This window comes from Rattus norvegicus, chromosome 10 (assembly GCF_036323735.1).
Source record: "Rattus norvegicus strain BN/NHsdMcwi chromosome 10, GRCr8, whole genome shotgun sequence".
NCBI classification, from domain to species: domain Eukaryota; kingdom Metazoa; phylum Chordata; class Mammalia; order Rodentia; family Muridae; genus Rattus; species Rattus norvegicus.
This window is the reverse complement of record NC_086028.1, coordinates 85,068,695-85,082,689: the sequence shown is the minus strand read 5'-3', so window position 1 is coordinate 85,082,689 and position 13,995 is coordinate 85,068,695. Positions and strand designations below refer to the sequence as shown.

The following is a 13,995-nucleotide window of genomic DNA, read 5'->3' as shown; positions in this document are numbered from 1 at the left end:
ATTAATTAGCCTGAGTAAGCTTCAGGTTGCTCTTCTCTAGGGTGGTAGTTAATCAGTTATTAAAACATCTGTTAAACAGTCCATGGAGCAGATACTATTCGTTAAACAGTAACCTAAAGTTCTCATGTGGTAGGCAGGAAAATGGTCCCTGAAACCTAACACCTGTGAGTGGAGTCCGCTCAAGAGGGTAACCATGGCAAGCTGTTCTTAGAAGCTTTTAATAACAACATGTTATCAAGGAAACTGGGATTCCCTTCAATATTAGGATGTGAATCACCCGTTCAAATGACTAAGACCAACAAAATGTCCCACAGAGGCTGGTTGTAAATAAAAAGGTAATTAGTGGACAAACTGGGAAACTGTTTTCCTTCTTCCAAACCATAAAGCAGTATAAAGGAACCAAGGGGAAAAATCTTCGCAGAGATAATGGATTTGATAAAACTCATAGCTGCATTTCCAGGATATCATTCACATGCAATAGAGCTGACGTCCTCGTGATGTTAACCAAAATCCTTACCATTAAAACCTGAGGGGAATCTTTTCAGGAGAAATTGCATCTGAAGAGCATTGGAGTCAGATTGTCTTTATTTTTAACATTTATCATGCGTTTGTGTGCTCGTGTGTGGGGATGGATGCGTTTACACTCAGGGAGACAGACAAAGGTGCCAACAATATGTTGTCCTTTGATGACCTTCAGTGAGACTCTTCTGGGCTTGGTCCTCAGCCACACGTTACCTGTTTTTGCGGTCAAAAGTTTCCCTGCTCCACTGACGCCATCAGTTAGCAATCCTAAGAGAACATAGAAGGAAACTTCCTACCCGCTTGGATAAAATCATGGTTTACAGAGCATAGGCCTTAGGGAAGATACAGTTTACTGATAAGTAAGGGGACTCAGGACTCAGACCTCACACTGCGACCTTGCTGTGTGACCTCCATAAACCCTAAAACTTCAGCCACAGGAGGGAAGGGATGGGCCCAGAGACTCTCCACAATCCTTTCCCAGAGTCAACAGATGCTGTGACTAATCCTAAATAAATTCCGAAGATAAAAATCTCGAGGAATCCCTGAAGCAGGTTTTAGGATCAAGGTGGAAGTTGAGTTCAGGTTCCGAGGACAAGAAGGGCATTCCAGGTCAATAAGAAAACAAGAGCCAGGACTGGAAAGCCCTGATACTCAGCAGGAGAGAGTGATCGAGCCAGTGGGACAGCCTACAAATGCCCATGTGGTCCTTCATCACGTGGGAAACCACACTCCTGCCAGAGATGCATCCTGAGAGTTCTCTGGGAAGCAGATGACGATGGTCTGGCTTACAGGGGTGCCATTAATCTGCTGCTGTCACACCCATGTGTACTAATGAAGTAAGTCACTGCTTGGGTGGCAAGCCAGAGAGCCTTTGAAGGCAAAATGATGACATCAGAGTTGAGGAGAGAGTGGTTAGATCATATCTGGTTTAGAAAACAAATTCGTTCCTCCTTGATGACTTAGAAATATTTCAAACTCGTCATAATTGAATCCAGTGTTTAGATTCAGTAAGAATAAACCACAAAAGAAAATAAAGGGATATTTGTGATGTGTATGCATGATACGTAGAGGGGGGAGGGGTAGAGACAAAATTTCCATTAGTCAATGCTAACTCTTCTCTTAATTAGCCAGAGGATTTACAAGAATGATCATGTGCCTAGGGGTCATCAGCACTGTCCAGGTATATAAAGGGACCCGACCCAGAGGAGACATCACACCTGAGAACCCCCAACCACTCTTCACCTCTCAGCCTCACTCCAGCCCAGACACCACCATGACCGGCTCCTGCTGTGGATCCTTCTCCTCCCAGAGCTGTGGAGGTTGCTGCCAGCCCTGCTGCTGCAGGGACCCCTGCTGCTGCCGCCCAGTGTCCTGCCAGACCACTGTGTGTCGCCCTGTGACCTGTGTGCCCCACTACACTAGGCCCATCTGTGAGCCCTGCCGCCGCCCCATCTGCTGTGACCCCTGCAGCCTGCAGCAGGGCTGCTGTCGCCCCATCACCTGCTGCCCCAGCTCTTGCACAGCTGTGGTCTGCAGACCCTGCTGCTGGGCCTCCACCTGCTGCCAGCCCATCTCAGTGCAGGCTCCCTGCTGCAGGCCCCCCTGCTGCCAGCCTGCTCCCTGTCGCACCACCTGCAGGACCTCCCCCTGCAACACCTGCTGCTGAGCTCCTGGCACCCCCACGAAGGACATGCCTTCCCCTACACACCTGTTCACCTGGGCCTTTAATGGAATTGAAAGAAAATATCTTTCCCCCAAAGGTGACAACAACTTACCATCCAACAGCCTGGATCCCATGTGAAATGAGGAGATGGCATCCCAAGCCTATTCCAAATTCCCAGACATCTGTATCAGCAGACATCATTTGTTGTGGATGGTAAATCACCTTCAGAAGTCCCCAGAACGCACTGGACAAGTCCATTTTGAGCCCTTGTGATTCGGGCAGATCAAATCCTCACCAATATCTCTGCCATGTGTTGCTCATTGTTTCAATAAAATGATTCTCCTGGCATAGCAAATACCACACTCCTGCTTTATTCATTAGTATGTGTTATTAGTGTGTGCACAGGAACAGGAGTCTAGACTCTGCCCAAGGAAAGCAGGTTCATTTGTCTCAATATTCTTTCATCTGCTTAGCTGTGATTCATTTCTAAGAGTCACCTCAGTCTCTCCAGAAGACACGTCCTAAACTTCATACCACATATGCGCATGTGTACAGCTACTTGAGTGAAATCAGGTTACATTTAGATGCCCGGATGTACTCTTGTAGCATCCTGGGCTGTCCCACTCCCTAATAAAACCCTACAGTAAGATTATCTATTTCTCTGCATCTGGGAAAAAGATTGCCAATTATCAGCTTTGTCTGTACAGAGGGAGGTCCATGCTTACTACAAGGTCAGTGCTCGTCCCCCACTTATTAAATGAAATTAAATCGCAAAGGAACTGCCTTTACAGGAATAAAAACAAGAGATATTTACTTAGAGCAAAAGCAGACAAAACAAAACAAACAACAGACAACAAAACCTTTCATTGTATTTAACTTAAAGTCTCTACCTTCTAGTTTCTGTTGTAATTTCCTTCACTGTGTCCAAAAGCAACTTGGAAAGGAAAGGGTTGGGTTCATTGTTCAGATTAATCACCAACAAGAGGAGCCAAGGGCAGATGCTCTGGGCAAGATCTAAAGCAGAGGCCATGGAGGAATGTTGCTTACTGCTGGCTCCCTCTGGTCTGCAGCTAGCTTTCTTGGATAGTCCGGGCCCACCTACCTAGGGATGGCACTGGTAAATGGGAAACGGAGCACTACTCAATATAGATCTCTGGAAAAGTTGAGCGATGACTAAGGGTTCACACACTAAATGTTCAGTGCCATCATACTGTGTCAGAGCATCTCTATGCCAAACAAACTTAAAACAAAATGCTCTCCAGTTCAAATGAAGTCACTGAGAGTCAGAGAGAATTCAGGAGAAATTGTGTGCATACATTTCAATATTTTTTTCTGAGATACCTCACATGCCCCAGCAGAAATACATTTTCTAATTAATGCCAATATACCTTGGTATCAGATTAATATGGTCTCTGAATGAGGGAAATCTTTAAAGCTTGTTATAGCTTTTAAATCAATAGAAACAAGCTCTAGACTTTAGGATATTTCCAAGGAGGGTTTAATAACCAGAGTAATAGCAATATGTACTATGTGTATCTGAAAGCCTTTCTCTTCTAATTGCCCATTCAAGGGAAATTAAAATCTAAAAGCAACAGAAGATTGCAAAAAATTAGTTTAATTTTCCTGACTTTAGGCAGATAAATATTTAAACTTAAGAAAGATTAGCTAGATATATGGTCAGTAGATTATTTATATGTAATTTTATAATCTGTGTTATATACATGTACATCACACACACACACACACACACACACACACACACACACACACACACACACTTACATATACATGCTACAGAAACAAATTCGCAAAGTTCCCTGACCATTGCTTTTCTGTATTTTGCAATTGGACTATTTTCTCTTTTTTTTTAATTATATGCATGCTGGTTAATCATACTCATTTGTTTGTGTGGATAAATCAGCCCAAGAAGAACTCCAAACAGAAATGGTGCCATTTGATACATGAGGAAACCGTGGCTGGGAAGATGTCATTTGCCTGAGTTCCCTCTTCCCTCAACCCTCCCATTCTCATTTCTTGCTCCTGTGACTGGAGAATATTTTAAAGATTGCTACTCAGAATGGATTCCCTATGCTCTAAGATCAAGACTCGACAAATGGGACCTCATAAAACTGCAAAGCTTCTGTAAGGCAAAGGACACTGTCATTAGGGCAAAATAGCAACCAACAGATTGGGAAAAGGTCTTTACCAATCCTACATTGGATAGAGGGCTAATGTCCAATAGATATACAAAGAACTTAATAAGTTAGACTCCAGAGGGCCAAATAAACCCTATTAAAAATGGGCTACAGAGCTAAACAAAAAAATCTCAACTGAGGAATATCAAATGGCTAAGAAGTACCTAAAGAATTGTTCAACATTCTTAGTCATCAGGGAAATGCAAATCAAAACAACCCTGAGATTCTACCTCACACCAGTCAGAATGGCTAAGATCAAAAACTCAGGTGACAACAGATGCTGGCGAAGAGGTAGAGAAAGAGGAACACTCCTCCATTGTTGGTGGAATTGCAAGCTGGTACAATCATTCTGGAAATCAGTCTGGAGGTTCCTAGGAAAATTGGACATAGTACTACCCAAGCACCCAGCTATACCACTCCTGGGCATATACCCAAAAGATCCTCCAATGTATAACAATGACACATGCTCCACTATGTTCATAGCAGCCTTATTTATAATAGTCAGAAGCTGGAAAGAACCCAGATGCCCTTCAACAGAGGAATGGATACAGAAAATGTGGTACATTTACACAATGGAGTACTACTCAGCTATCAAAAACAATGACTTCATGAAATTCATGGGCAAATGGATGGAACTAGAAAATATCATCCTGAGTGAGGTAACCCAATCACAAAAGACCACACATGGTATGCACTCACTGGTAAATGGATATTAGCCCAAAAGCTCGAATTACCCAAAATACAATCCACAGACCACATGAAATTCAAGAAGAAGGATGACCAAAGCACCAATATTTCAGTCCTTCTTAGAAGAGGGAACAAAAATATTCATAGGAGGACATATGGAGACAAAGTTTGGAGCAGAGACCGAAGGAAAGGCTATCTAGAGACTGCTCCAGCTGGGGATCCAGCCCATGTACATACAGCCACCAAACCCAGACAACATTGCTGATGCCAAGAAGTGCATTCTCAGAGGAGCCTGATATAGCTGTCTCCTGAGAGGTTTGGCCAGAGCATGAGAAATACAGAGGCGGATGCTTGCAGCCAACCATTAAACTGAGAATGGGGTCCCCAATGAAGGAGTTGAAGGAGTTTGAAAGGATTGAAGGAGTTGAAGGGATTTGCAACCCCATCAGTACAACAATACCAACCAACCAGGGCTCCCAGGGACTAAACCACCATTCAAAGAGTACACATGGACAGACCCATGGCTACAGCTGCAGCATATGTAGCAGAGGATGGCCTTGTTGGTCACCAGTGGGAGTAGAAACCCTTGGTCCTGCCAAGGCTTGACCTCCCAGTGTACAGGAATGTCAGGGCAGGGAGGTGGGAAGAGGTGGGTGGATGGGTAGGGGAATACCCTCATAGAAGGGGGAGGGGGATGGGATAGGGGGGTTATGGACAGGAAACCAGGAAAGGGGATAACATTTGAAAAGTAAATAAAAAAAACACAATAAAAACAGAATGGATTCCCTATAAAAAGCATATTCTGTTTTCAGAAATTTAGACACCTCCTGACATCCAGAAACCCCCAAACTAGTCCCTGAGATGACACAATCATAAAAGCATCAAATGAGGCGACGGCCTACCAACAGTCACCATCATTATATTCTTTTCCAATCAAACCACAGAAGTCTCACAGTTAATTATCATTATCCTTAAAATGTACATGTTTCCACTGGTGATTATGCCCTTGCAGAATGCAGGAACTGGAATAATATGGCATTAAAAGCTCATGTCATAAAGTTTGGGGACACTCCCCTTGCAACAAGTCCATCCATGAATGTGTGTCAGCAAAGCGCAAGTGCAGCAGAAGAGCCAAGAGTTGTCATGGGGTCTGAAGGTGGTGGCATTCTGGTATCCTTGCAGGGAATTATGTCTGAATAAACTGAACTCCACTGTACACACAAGATCCAACATCAGTGTGGGCTGTGGAACAGACACAGGACCCACCTTCCACAGGAAATGATGTGGTGAACAGAAAGGGCAGTGTTACAATTTCATATCTCCTACCTAAAATTTGGGGTCTTGTATTAGCGACTCCTCGTTGTGACAGTATCCCTGACTATTTGAGGAAGTGGGGCTTTATCTTGAGGCACAATTTCAGGTTTCGGTGCATCACTGTGGGGAGTCAAGGTGGCCGGAAGTTGGAGCAGCTAGTTACGGCACATCTGTAGTAAAGAGCAGAGAGCACTGAGTTAATTCACTCACTGTGGAGCCCATCATTTACTCCAGAGCCATGAAGCATTGCAACCTGCATAGAGGGTCAGTCTACCCACAGTCAGGGCTGGAATTCCCACCTTAACTAACAGTTAAGAAAAACAACACCTAGACATAGCCACAGGCTGACATAATCTAGACAATTTCTCATTGTGACTCATTTTCGGGTTGATTCTCCATCATGACTAGTTGACAATCAAAACTAGCCATTACACACACTCAGAGGCAAACTTGATCCCAAGGTCTTCAGCAACCCTTGTTCAATGCTTACAGTAGCCTCCCAAACCTTGACTCGTCACCTTTATCCCCTTGTTGTCGTGGTGATACACAAAGTTCTTTATTCAGTGACTACCTCACTAAATCCTCTCCTCTTAATAACCTTATCTCATAGTTTAGAAGCCGTCACAATTCTCAGCCAACGACCCACAGTATTGACTGCAGAAAGATAATTGATTACTTCTCAAATATTTTCCATAGATTTTATTAATACTTTAATTTTGCGTATGGGTGCACACGCATGTCTATGTTTGGGGGTTTAGTTGTGTGGTTAAGGTGTATGTGTGGAGGTCAGAGGACAACTTGTAGGAGCTGTTTTCTCTTTCCACCACGTGGCACCTGGGGGTTGAACTCAGGTTGTCAGGCTTGGTGGCAGGAGCCGTCTCATCAGACCCACAGTAGATTTTTAAAGAATTTAACGCATTGTGCCTTTGTCTCACTTAGAGAGCAAGAACTATAATCATCAAAAACCAAATTCAGAAGACAGGCATGAGTAAAACCTTCATTTGGTTTGATCTTATTGACCTTTAAAAAGTTCTTCACTCTTAATGGCTTTTAGCTTTAGCTTGTCTCCCTACAAATCGTCACTACTTTGTGGTAAGAAATTTCAGGGCTTAGTTTTTCTTCTCTCTCCCCCTAATTGCCCTGTTCACAAACTAAATGTCTCCTGAGAGGTTTCCTGCTACAGGACAATTCCAGTCCTTTCTAAAATGCCACTCTGATGCTTTGGTGATGATATCTCCATGAACAAGGTAATAATCTATTTTCCAGAAGCCCTGGGCCATATTTTCCATAACACAATAGACACACACCTACTTTGATGAGCCATCTTGGCTCTTCGGGAATTGTTACAGTGTCTGAATGTCAATCTAAAGTCAGGCTGGTGACTCATGTGCGTTATAGTTTCATACCTCCTCAGAGACTGTGAACAAGGGGAAAGTGACATCATTGGTGTGTCCTCCAGACTTTCAATCAGTCACGTGGCCCAGCCTTGGAGGATTGACTGACAGGTGAGCAATAGTTCTGATGATACAAACCATCAGGAGTTCATTCCAAGGGAAATAGCAAAAGGCTAGAAAGAAAAGCATCCTTGCAGACACTGGAACTGTTGCCTGGCAACTAAACTAACTCTCTTTTCATTGGGTAACGACATGTCCAGGAAATGGCCTTTGGTCAGCACTGTCCAGGTATATAAAGGGACCCGACCCAGAGGAGACATCACACCTGAGAACTCCCAACCACTCTTCACCTCTCAGCCTCACTCCAGCCCAGACACCACCATGACCGGCTCCTGCTGTGGATCCTTCTCCTCCCAGAGCTGTGGAGGTTGCTGCCAGCCCTGCTGCTGCAGGGACCCCTGCTGCTGCCGCCCAGTGTCCTGCCAGACCACTGTGTGTCGCCCTGTGACCTGTGTGCCCCACTACACTAGGCCCATCTGTGAGCCCTGCCGCCGCCCCATCTGCTGTGACCCCTGCAGCCTGCAGCAGGGCTGCTGTCGCCCCATCACCTGCTGCCCCAGCTCTTGCACAGCTGTGGTCTGCAGACCCTGCTGCTGGGCCTCCACCTGCTGCCAGCCCATCTCAGTGCAGGCTCCCTGTTGCAGGCCCCCCTGCTGCCAGCCTGCTCCCTGTCGCACCACCTGCAGGACCTCCCCCTGCAACACCTGCTGCTGAGCCCTCTAATAGGCAACTTTTCCAGGTGATGGAGCAGAAGAGAGACACCACCTTTGCAACCCATCTGTTCTTCCACAAGTCACACAACTATAAAGACCTATCAAACTCCCCACACGTATATGCAGCTGGTCATCTGCATAGCTCTAGACATATCCTAGCTCCCACCAGCAGAATTCTCGAAGATCAATCCTATTGAGTCACTGTAATTTTTTTTTTAATTTCAAGGTTCACATAGGAACTATTTTCAGCATGGTGTTTTTCTGCTGTGGTTTTGCATGATAAAAAATAAAATTCTATTTCTGGCAAAGCACACATCCTTTTTGTGTTCTTTCTTGATGTTCAAAACCTCATTTATGTATAAATCGCCCTGTTTGGAATGGAAGGACTGGAAGGAAAATGTTCCTCCCAGCTATATTTTGACCTTTCCCCCAGCTTCCAAGAGCATTTGAGGTGCGTGGTCCATACTGGTGCAAAGAAATTCAAACATGTCAGATCATCTCACCAACGGACTTTCATCTTTAAAGGCACAAACTTTGGTGGTAATGGGACAAAATTAGTGAGGTAGATCTTTGATCTTGGATAGGACTTGGGATTGGTCCATACACACAAGAAAAGGAAGAGCGCCCGTGTTACAGCCCTGCTTGCTTCCCAACATAGAAAGCTATGCCATGATCATACCACCTAGCACCCAGAAAACCCTCTCTACTGAGTTCCTTTTATTTACTGAATCAGTCACTTATCTCCCCCAGCCAGCACCACCACAGCAGTTAGGTTTCCAAAGTGACTGCTGATGAGAGTAACAGAGTAACACAGCCTTTGTTAGAACCTCACACGCTGTGTCACTGGAACGCTGTCGACATGGGCTCAGATGGGGTATATTAATTACTAATAGTGTAATCACATGGTTACATTAACCCTTTGTGGGACAGTTTCACTGCTGTCAGATAAGCCACTCCAGAAGGCTAACCACTGGGTTTTGGTTTATTTTTCTTCCTTCCTTCCTTCCTTCCTTCCTTCCTTCCTTCCTGTCTTTCTTTCTTTCTTTCTTTCTTTTGTTCTTCCTTTCGTCCTTCCTTCCTTTCTTTCTTCCTTCCTTCCTTCCTGTCTTTCTTTCTTTCTTCATTTCTTTCTTCCTTTCTTTAATTTTGCTTCCCGCTGCCCCTCCAAAAATGCCATCTACCAAACAGGCATAGTGGCACATGCCTTTATCGGCAACACTTGGGAAACAGAGGCAGGTGGATCTCTAGGAGTTCAGGGCCAGCCTGGTCTCCAAAGTGATTTCCAGGAGAGCCAGGGCTGTTACAAAAAGAAACCCTGTCTTGAAAAAAAAAACGAAAACAAATAAAAGAACAAACAAAAAAGGCACCTGCCACCTTATAGAAAAAGAACAGACACAAATTACAAAACAAGGACTTTTAAAAAAAAAGTGATGTAAAATTTTTGAGTCTTTGAAACCCAATATAAGCACATCTTTTGAAATGTGCAGCTTGTACCCTTAGTCATACGTATTGATTAATGAAAGAAGTCAAGTGAGGAAGCTTTGTGAGGGAAAGGTCTGGACTGGTTTCGGTAAAGACTGGATCTTGACTCGTCTGCACAATATATGGCGCATAGAATATAATAAATCGTATTGAAAATAAATAGGCATTAAGTAGGTGAGAGGGGAGGGAGACACCTTCCTAGCCTGCTCTCCTCCCTTCTGATATGCGTATTCTTACTCAGGTTACGTGTATCTTATTCCTCTAGATTGCTCATCACATGAAGTGTCGCAACAAGAGGCAGAATGTACAGGGTGTTCTGAGGAACTTCTTTTTTTTTCTTTTTTTCTTTTCTTTTTTTTTTCTTTATTAACTTGAGTATTTCTTATTTACATTTTGATTGTTATTCCCTTTCCCGGTTTCCGGGCCAACATACCCATAACTCCCCTTCGATATGGGTGTTCCCCTCCCCATCCTTCCCCCATTACCGCCCTACCCCCAACAATCACGTTCACTGGGGGTTCAGTCTTGGCAGGACCCAGGGCTTCCCCTCCCACTGGTGCTCTTACTAGGATATTCATTGCTACCTATGGGGTGGGATCCCAGGGTCAGTCCATGAATAGTCTTTGGGTAGTGGCTTAGTCCCTGGAAGCTCTGGTTGCTTGACATTGTTGTACATATGGGGTCTCGAGCCCCTTCAAGCTCTTCCAGTCCTTTCTCTGATTCCTTCAACAGGGCTCCCGTTCTCAGTTCAGTGGTTTGCTGCTGGCATTCGCCTCTGTATTTGCTGTATTCTGGCTGTGTCTCTCAGGAGCGATCTACATCCGGTTCCTATCGGCCTGCACTTCTTTGCTTCATCCATCTTATCTAGTTTGGTGGCTGTATATGTATGGGGCACATGTGGGGCAGGCTCTGAATGGGTGTTCCTTCTGCCTCTGTTCTACACTTTGCCTCCCTATTCCCTCCCAAGGGTATTCTTGTTCCCCTTTTAAAGAAGGAGTGAAGCATTCACTATTTTGGTCATCCTTCTTGAGTTTCATGTGTTCTGTGCATCTAGGGTAATTCAAGCATTTGGGCTAATAGCCACTTATCAATGAGTGCATACCATGTGTGTTTTTCTGTGATTGAGGAACTTCTAAGAACCATTTGATAGCAATAAAATTTTAGTATGCATACAATGGGGTTTTTTTGTTGTTGTTATTGTTATTATTATTATTTTCATTATTATTATTACTATTATTATTGAGGACAATTATTTCCCAGCAGACCTTTGGTTTACTTGCACACCAGAAGAGGGCAGTAGATTCCATTACAGATGGTTGTGAACCACCATGTGCTTGCTGGGAAATAAACTCAGGTGCTTTGGAAGAGCAGCCAATACTCTTTTTTTTTTTTTTTTTTATTAACTTGAGTATTTCTTATATACATTTCGAGTGTTATTCCCTTTCCCGGTTTCCGGGCAAACATCCCCCTCCCCCCTCCCCTTCCTTATGGGTGTTCCCCTCCAAACCCTCCCCCCATTGCCGCCCTCCCCCCCACAGTCTAGTTCACTGGGGGTTCAGTCTTAGCAGGACCCAGGGCTTCCCCTTCCACTGGTGCTCTTACTAGGATATTCATTGCTACCTATAGGGTCAGAGAACAGGGTCAGTCCATGTATAGTCTTTAGGTAGTGGCTTAGTCCCTGGAAGCTCTGGTTGCTTGACATTGTTGTACATATGGGGTTTCGAGCCCCTTCAAGCTCTTCCAGTTCTTTCTCTGATTCCTTCAACGGGGATCCTATTCTCAGTTCAGTGGTTTGAGCAGCCAATACTCTTAACTTCTGGGCCATCTCTCCTGTCTCAGACCTTTGGTTTACAAGACCCATTTCTTTGTTTTGTTCTTGCAGTGCTGGGGTTGGAGCCTTACAAACATTAGGGGAAAACTGGAAGAATCTGAGGAGGAGGGCGACCCTGTAGGAGGACCAGGAGTCTCAATTTAACCTGAACCCTGAGATCTCTCAGACACTGGATCACCAACCAGCTAGCATACACTGGTTGATATGAGGTCTCCAACACATATACAGCAGAAGACTGCCGGGTCTGGACTCAGAGAAGACAGAGCACCTAACCCTCAAGAGAATGGAGTCCCTAGGGAATTTAGAGGTCTGGTGAAGGGGGGGGGGCATCCTCGTGGAGACAGGGGTCAGGGAGGAGGTATGGGATGTGCAACAGTAGGGGGATGGACCTGGGGGGGGATAAAATCTAAAGTATAAAATAAAATAAAATAAAAGTACAGAAAAAGAGCTCTACCACTCTACATCCCTCTCTATAAGACAAGTCTCCTTCTATATATCTTTGCTCACAACTTAAAAAATAACCTCTGAACACCTCTGCTTCACTCCCCTCAGTACTTTTCTCCTTTGATTTGTAGAAACGTTCTTTTTATCTTGCTGGGCTTTCTCAGAGAGATAACCATCATGTTTTCTTCCATGTTATCATCACGGGAACTCGTTTGTTCCTGAGGTAACCCTGCACCTAGGACAGCTACTCTGACTGCTATCGAGCTGAGTGACCCTGTAAGCAACTGTGCAAGCGGCCGGACAGACGGGAAGGAGTGAACTGGAGCCTTGGAACACAGATCTAAACCAGAACTCACTGCAGAGAAAGGACAGACGCGAGAGCGATAAAATAATGACCTGTTTTGTAGAAGGCCTGAGAGTTGGACACAACCAAGCGTTGCAGATTCTGTGGGCGGGAATGAATTTCACGAGGTGTTGGCGATAAGAGATATACACGAGATAGGACCTAAGACCGCTTTGTATTGAAACTAGCTAGGACTCTTCTACTAGGGGATGGAAGCCTCCCTGGGTGAGTTCAGGGTCTTTGACTTCCTCACCCTTTTGGTGGCTTTGTTCAGAGGGTCCCATGACCGTTTAATTATGCCCAGTTGTGATGCTCTGCTTGGAGGCATGTTTTAGAATCTTTAGAATTCCCAAATTATGTGGGACTCAATTCTTCTAGGTCCTGGGGATGTTTGCTAAGAGAGACTGTGTGTGTATGACTCTGAAAATGTCAGAAATAACTATCGCAAAAGTAAACACACCATTAAAATTCTTAAGGACAATGTTCCACAAGACCTGGTCACATGGTCCTCATCATTAATTGTGCAGCTCGTTGGACTTACGAACAATATCATGGAGCATATTTGGGGGATGAGTATGGGCTGCAGCATTTGCTAATGTTTGACATTGAGAAGAACCACTTACCAAGTCTGATGTAGGAATTTATAAAGAATAAACTAATACGCTTATTTAGTTAGGGGTCGATGTTTGAAACCACGTTCAGCAAGACTAAATAGAGGTAGTGAACATTGGAATTCCCCTTGACTTAGAAAAGTAAGACCCTGAAAATCAGGGATTGTGTAACCAAGGCAACTGAATGGAAGGCCTACTAGGATGTGTCCCTGGAGCTCCCGACGGAGACAGAAATTTCTTATTAACCCATTTTGACAGACTCTTAGAACATTCTTGCTTTGTTTGGTCCAGAAAGTTGAACAGTGGAGAAGGAACTGCACTACTATTTGCTGAATTCACTTCCACTGTGAGTAATGAACCCCAACGGCATGGGAGCTCTTTTGTGACATCGAAATGCCAACTGGCAAAACTATGAAGGTATTTGGCGACTTTGAAGTTGAAGCTATTAAGTTCATATTTGAACCATAAATAGCAAAATGTAATGAGCTGCCATTACGTAAGGGACACAAATAACCTTTTATGAGGTCTCGAGCACTTAAAACAAGTCCAGAGAACTTACTAATCCACCAATGCCCTTCTAGAAGGAACAAACCCAAAAACAAGGAAATTGTCCTCTGTCCTGGGGGTCATCAGCACTGTCCAGGTATATAAAGGGACCCAGCCCAGAGGAGACATCACACCTGAGAACTCCCAACCACTCTTCACCTCTCAGCCTCACTCCAGCCCAGACACCACC

General features: G+C 44.5%; 2 protein-coding genes across 2 annotated transcripts; both read left to right on the top strand.

Moving 5' to 3' along the window:
* Positions 1-1,717: 1,717 nt before the first annotated feature.
* Positions 1,718-2,188, top strand: Krtap2-4l2 (keratin associated protein 2-4 like 2). Its single transcript, XM_039087842.2, has one exon. It carries the CDS (start codon positions 1,796-1,798, stop codon positions 2,186-2,188), a length of 393 nt encoding a protein of 130 aa, XP_038943770.2. The 5' UTR covers positions 1,718-1,795.
* A 5,937-nt stretch (positions 2,189-8,125) lies between these two features.
* Krtap2-4 (keratin associated protein 2-4) lies at positions 8,126-8,599 on the top strand. Its single transcript, NM_001408644.1, has one exon. It carries the CDS (start codon positions 8,157-8,159, stop codon positions 8,547-8,549), a length of 393 nt encoding a protein of 130 aa, NP_001395573.1. The 5' UTR covers positions 8,126-8,156; the 3' UTR covers positions 8,550-8,599.
* Positions 8,600-13,995: the final 5,396 nt, after the last annotated feature.

Excerpts from the sequence above, each read along its gene's own strand:
- Krtap2-4 (NM_001408644.1), top strand. The coding sequence starts at position 8,157 with ATGACCGGCTCCTGCTGTGGATCCTTCTCCTCCCAGAGCTGTGGAGGT.
- Krtap2-4l2 (XM_039087842.2), top strand. The coding sequence starts at position 1,796 with ATGACCGGCTCCTGCTGTGGATCCTTCTCCTCCCAGAGCTGTGGAGGT.